This window comes from Trichechus manatus, unplaced genomic scaffold (genome assembly GCF_000243295.1).
Source record: "Trichechus manatus latirostris isolate Lorelei unplaced genomic scaffold, TriManLat1.0 scaffold00006, whole genome shotgun sequence".
Lineage (NCBI taxonomy): Eukaryota > Metazoa > Chordata > Mammalia > Sirenia > Trichechidae > Trichechus > Trichechus manatus.
The window spans coordinates 10,993,581-10,999,775 of record NW_004443942.1 but is presented as its reverse complement, the minus strand read 5'-3'; the positions used below and the strand labels follow the sequence as shown (position 1 = coordinate 10,999,775).

At 42.1% G+C, this 6,195-nt stretch overlaps 1 protein-coding gene across 1 annotated transcript in view; it reads left to right on the top strand.

The window, feature by feature from the left end:
* The window catches only part of LOC101354730 (mas-related G-protein coupled receptor member X2-like), an 8,876-nt gene extending 4,384 nt beyond the window's left edge, over nt 1-4,492 (top strand). The window contains 1 exon segment of the mRNA XM_012556980.2: nt 2,756-4,492. Within this exon segment, the coding sequence (XP_012412434.2) occupies nt 2,756-3,731 (976 nt within the window). The 3' untranslated portion in view covers nt 3,732-4,492.
* Nucleotides 4,493-6,195: the final 1,703 nt, after the last annotated feature.

The following is a 6,195-nucleotide window of genomic DNA, read 5'->3' as shown; positions in this document are numbered from 1 at the left end:
AAAAAGACCAGACTTACTGGCCTGACAGAGACTGGAGAAACCCCGAGAGTATGGCCCCGGGACACCCTTTTAGCTCAGTAATGAAGTCACTTCCGAGGTCCACCCTTCAGCCAAAGATTAGACAGGCCCATAAAACAAAACGAGACTAATGGGGCACAACAGTCCAGGGACAAGGACTAGAAGGTAGGAGGGGACAGGAAAGCTCGTAATAAGGAACCCAAGGCTGAGAAGGGGACAGTGTTGACATGTCGTGGGGTTGTTAACCATTGTCATAAAACAATATGTGTACTGTTTAATGAGAAACTCTTTGTTCTGTGAACCTTCATCTAAAGTACAGAATCAACAAGGTCGAGGCCTTGATTTGAACTTTTACCCTCTAGAACTGTGAGAAAATAAATTTCTGTTCTTTCAAGCCACTCAATCTGGTATTTTTTTATAGCCACCCTAGGAGACTAAAACACGGTAGGAACTAAAATAGCACATGATGAATACATTCAGTCATGTATGCCAACCTGAAGTATCCCAGAGGAGGTTCCTTTCCACTGGGATCATCCTGCCCTGCGCGAGTCTTGGGCAGTCTGGACTGACTGGTGCCTTTCTGGAGGCAGGGAGGGGCTCCTAGGCCCTGCCATCTGGACCCAGTTGATTTCCATCCACCTCTTCTTCAGTCTATATTTGATGGACTTCTCCTCCTTACTATTTCTGAAATTTATATATTCTAACCTAATAAAGCATATACATGTATATGAATTGCCAATTTGTCCTTGAGACTTATTTGTTTCCCACACAATTTCCATATGTAGTTGACACCCTACTGTGGCAGTCGGGCTGCAGGGCAGGTTAAGGGCATGGACTCTGACTTAGACCTGTGGGTTCAAATCCAGGCTCTATCACTTTTTGGCGTGAGAGCCAGAACAAAGCATTCAATCTTCATGTGCTTTAGTTTCCTTATCTGTAAAATGAAACCAATAATAGCACTTACCTCATATGGCTACTTTAGAGGATTAAAAAAGGTAATACCAAGTAAGTACTCAACTAGCTGCTAATGTTCACCTGGTTGTGAGTTAGTCCTTGTTTCCCAACTGAAATCTCCATGAGCATCTCTCTTTTCACCTAAAACTCTGCATAAAGTAGATATGAGCAATTTTTTAACCACCCTCCTCTCAAATTTATCTTACGAAATGCTTTCTTCAGAGAAGCACACTGCATTAAAATCATCTGGGTAAGAGAAAAGAGTGACTTGCATCACACATTCCATGGCAAGCCAGTTAATAATCCTCCCTAGATATTTCCATGCCCCAAATATCTCTGTTCATCCTTACTGTTATCTCTCTCTTTTCCTTTCCGAACATTGTCCCTTTCTCCTCTAAATTCAGAGAAATTCTGTTCATCCCTGAGTCCTACCCTAAACTGTGTACATAAATTCATTTAAGTGTTCAGTAAAGCCATGTAGTGCCTCCCTGAGGCAGGACAGTGACCATCATTAGCTATTTGAATAGATAAAAGTAATCATTTCAAACACACACACAGAGCTTTCTACAGAAGGTATAATCATGAGTGAAATTTTCTAAATCTCTTTACATATGCATTTTCTGGTGATTTTAATGTCCTTTCAAATTTTATGTTCTACATTTAATCCAAATCTCCCACTACCCTTAGGATCCAATTTATTTCTTGATTCATTCATTTGTTGAATAAAAATTTCTGGAATATCTGCTGTGTCCCCCATGTGGAACTAAAACCAAAAAAATCAAACTTGTTGCCTTTGAGTTGATTCTGACTCACAGCGAACCACATGGAACTAGGCACTGGGAAAACACAATGAACAAGAGAAAAGTACTTCCTGTCCTCATCAAGTTTACACATGGAGTCATTTGTAGCCCAAGAACACTGGCCTTCCTCACACCTGTCATAGCAAGTGGTCACATTCCTGTTAGATCCCTAAAGCATGGTCTTCCTCCTTGGTGAATGAGGGCATAATCTCATCATCTTTTTCAATCACATCTCCATCTCCATCCCCTATTTCTTCAACACTGTGTTTTGCCTTGCCTACAACACAGGTCTGCGCTTTCTCAGCGCCATTAATACCAAATGCTGCCTGTCCATCCTGTGTCCCATCTGGTACTGATGTTGCTGTCCAAGACATACATTAGCTGTCACATGTGCCCTGTCCCTCCTGCTGAGCATCCTGGAAGGGAACTACTGTGGCCTCCTATTTAGTGACTTTAGGGATGGTTGGTGTCAGGCGTATGATTTCTCCATTACTGCCTGGCTAATTTTTTTATTTGTGGTCCTCTCTGGGTCCAACCTGGCCCTGGTGGATGGATGTTCTCAGTCACTGAGGGTGGCCCATGGCTCATGCCTGGGGCTTCTGACTTTCTGCCCCTGAGAGGAAACCTCTATCCCAGGATAGAAGGAATGCAGGGACCCAGAATCCTGTCATTGTCCCACAGAGCTTGTTCCAGACTTTTCTATACCTGCATCCTGGGGGAGATGATGTGGCCTAGTGTAGTGAGTGGGGATGTTTGGCCGTAGTGTATTTCCATGTCAGTAGAGTATGGGAGGGAGAATCCAAGCTTTAGAGAACTGGATTTGAATCTAAGTTGAGGACTCCCCAGACTTTGATAAGTATCTTAATCTCTGCAAGACTCCATTCCCCTTCTGTGGAAAATGGGGACAGTAATTCCCACATAACAGGTGGTAGTGAGAATTGGTGATTATACAGCAGGTACTAATCTCTTCTTTGTGTTTCCAGGGGCACGAGTGGAGGGTTTCTGAGCATGGAGCCAACCATTCCTGCTTGGGGAACCAAATTCACACCAATGAATGGAAGTGATACGGTTTCTCCCGTAACTTGTGACATGAAGATCCTGACTCGCAGCTTGCTGGTCTTCGTCATTGTCCTGGGTGGGCTGGCAGGAAATGCAATTGTGCTCTCCCTCTTGGGCTTCCACCTACAAAGGAACACCTTCTCTGTCTATATCCTGAATCTTGCTGGGGCCGACTTCCTCTTCCTCTGCTGCCTGATTATAGATTCCTTGAGTAAAATCATCACCTTTTTCGATAGCATCTCCATCTCCATCCCCTATTTCTTCAACACTGTGATCTGCTTTGCCTATATCACAGGCCTGAGCATTCTCAGTGCCATTAGCATTGAGCGCTGCCTGTCCATCCTGTGCCCCACCTGGTATCACTGCCGCCGCTCAAGACGTTCATTGGTTGTCACGTGTGCTCTGCTTTGGACCCTATCCCTGTTGCTGAGCATCCTGGAAGGGAACTACTGTGGCTTCCTATTTAATGACTTTAACAATGGCTGGTGCCAGACATCTGATTTCTCCATTACTGGCTGGCTGATTTTTTTATTTGTGGTCCTCTCTGGGTTCAGCCTGGCCCTGGTCGTCAGGATGCTGTGTGGTTCCCAGCAGATGCAGCTGACTAGGCTCTATGTGACCATTCTAATTACAGTGCTGGTCTTCCTTCTCTGTGGCCTGCCCTCCGGCATCTAGCGGACCCTTTGGTACTGGATTCAAACAGATTACAATTCATTCTTTTGTTATTTTCCTCTGGTTGCACGTACCCTGTCCTGTGTTAACAACAGTGCCAACCCTATCATTTACTTCCCCGTGGGCTCCTTTAGGCAGGGACAGTGGAGGCCAATCCTCAAGCTGGTTCTCCAGAGTGCTCTGCAGGATACTCCTGAAGCAGAAGAATGTGGAAGAAGCTTCCCTTAGGAAACCATGGTGATGTCCAGAAGCAGAATTGTGCAGTGATCAAGAGCCTCTGCCTTGGTCAATCAGATATGACTGAAGAGTCAACACTTCTCTGCCAGACTTGATAATTATCTGCACTTCTGTCAGCCTCACGCCTCTGATGTGCCTCAGGGACTCGCCAATGTCTTCAAAGATATTTTTTTTTTCTCACCTGGTTTTTTTAGCTTTTCTCAGAAAAAGCATTAGTCTGAAAGTTGAAGTTTTCTATGATTCTTGATACTACAGGCAGTCCCCAGATTACAAGCAAGTTCCATTCCTAAATCTGTCTTTAAGTTGAATTTGCATGTAAGTCGGAACAGTTAGGTACGGTTCATATCTAACATCAGTCAAATAAATGTTTGTCCTAGTATATAGTACATAGTGTAGCTTTCAATGCATAAAAAACATTAAAGAAACACTTCCAGATATATTAAACATCTTAAACACAATAATACAGTAATAATAATAATGTTTGGATGCGTGTAGCAAAGTTGCCCCCATTTCTTACTAAAAACCATTGTATTACCTCAAACATTTAACATGATAGACATTACGAGGGTTAGTTCATAACTAAAGGTTGTACGTAAGTCAGACATCCATTACCCTGGGACTGCCTGTACCAATAAACTTCTCATATTATCTTCCTCTTATTTGATCCTTTTTTTTCCCCCTAGTTTTGTTGCAAAGGAGAGAAACCTGACCACCCCTTGTTTATTATTTTTCTACCTGATAGAACAGAAAAAGAAGATTTCTTAGTTATTCTCTCAGATTTTGTTCCCCTGAGAATCATGGTCAGTCTTGTGATTGGACACGTCACTGCAGGTGGAAACCTTGGTTCTGAATAAGTGAGTGACTTCTGCTACCTCTAGATCTCATTAGGTTTTCTGTCTTTGGGGGAAAAAAAATTTCCTTAGGGACAGACCCTCTGCCTGCATAAGAACAGTCAAGGAAATTAGACTTGTGAAAAGTATTCCAGAGGCACTTCTCATTGGCATTGTGACAATTTGACCTTGGGCTCTAGTAAGGAAAAACGTGGCCTTTGCTCCTTGAGCACTGGTCAGTGGCTATTTACCTCTGGACCTAACCAACGTAGAGTCCAGAACAATGTTCCACCAGTTCCAGTTTGGCCATTGGCAGCCTGAGTGTCAGTTTCACAGTGGAAATTGTCTTGGAAACCATTTGTTGTTAGGTTAAGGATTTCTTCAGTTTTAATTGGACTCTTTACACCTCAAGATTTTATGTAGATTGTTCTGGTTGTCACTTTCAGAAGATCTGAAATGGAAGAGATGCAGATTTGGGCCTTTAATTGTATCTCTGGTTTATTTATACATTTTTAAAGATAAAGCAGAAGCAAATATTAATATATAGTTAATTTTAGTGGTGGGCATGTGAATGATTATGATTTTCTGTCCTATGTAACTGGATTATAGGCTTCTCTACAGTATAACCCCTTTCCTCATTCTTGGTGACTTCAATATCCATGTAGATGATCAACCCAACAACCTAACCTTTCAGATTTTTTTAACTTTTTATTTTAAATTATAGACTAGCAAGAAGTTGCAAAAATTGTACAGAGAGGTCCTATGTATCCATCACCCAGCTTCCGCCAATGGTAACATCTTACATAACCATAGCACATTGTCAAACGGGAAGTTAATATCGGTACAACGCAATTATCTAGACTGCCAACCTTATTTGGATTTCACCAGTTCTTGCATGCACTGTGTCTTAGTTATCTAGTGCTATTATGACAGAAATACCACACGTGTGTGGCTTTAACTAACAAATTTATTTTCTCACAGTCTAGGAAGCTAGAAGTCCACATTCAGGACACTTGCTCTAGAGGAAGTCTTTCTCTCTCTGTTGGCTCAGGAGGAAGTTCCTTGTCTCTTTTGAGCTTCTGCTCCTAGGCAATTTTCATGTGGCTTGGCATCTCTCTTCTCCCATCTCTGCTTACTTGCATTTTTTCTCTTTTATATCTCAAAAGAGATTGACTCGAAATATACCCTACATTAATCCTGGCTCATTAGCATAGCAAACACAACCCACTCCCAAATGGGATTATAACTACAGACATGTTGTTTTTGGTGCCGTCAAGTCGATTCCGACTCATAGTAACCCTATAGGACAGAGTAGAACTGCCCCATAGGGTTTCCAAGGAGCATCTAGTGGATTTGAACTGCTGACGTTTTGGTTAGCAGCCGAGCTCTAAACCATGACGCCACCAGTGCTCCAACCACAGACATAGAGGTTAAAATTTACAACACATGTTTTGGGGGGACGTAATTCAATCCATAACACACTCTTTTTTTTTTAATTCCTTATGTATAATCCTATGACATTTGATCTCATGTATAGTTTCATATAACCAGACCACATTTAACTACTGATACCCTAACCCTTGTTTCTTGGATATTTTTCTTTCTAAAATTAATTTCTAATGGAA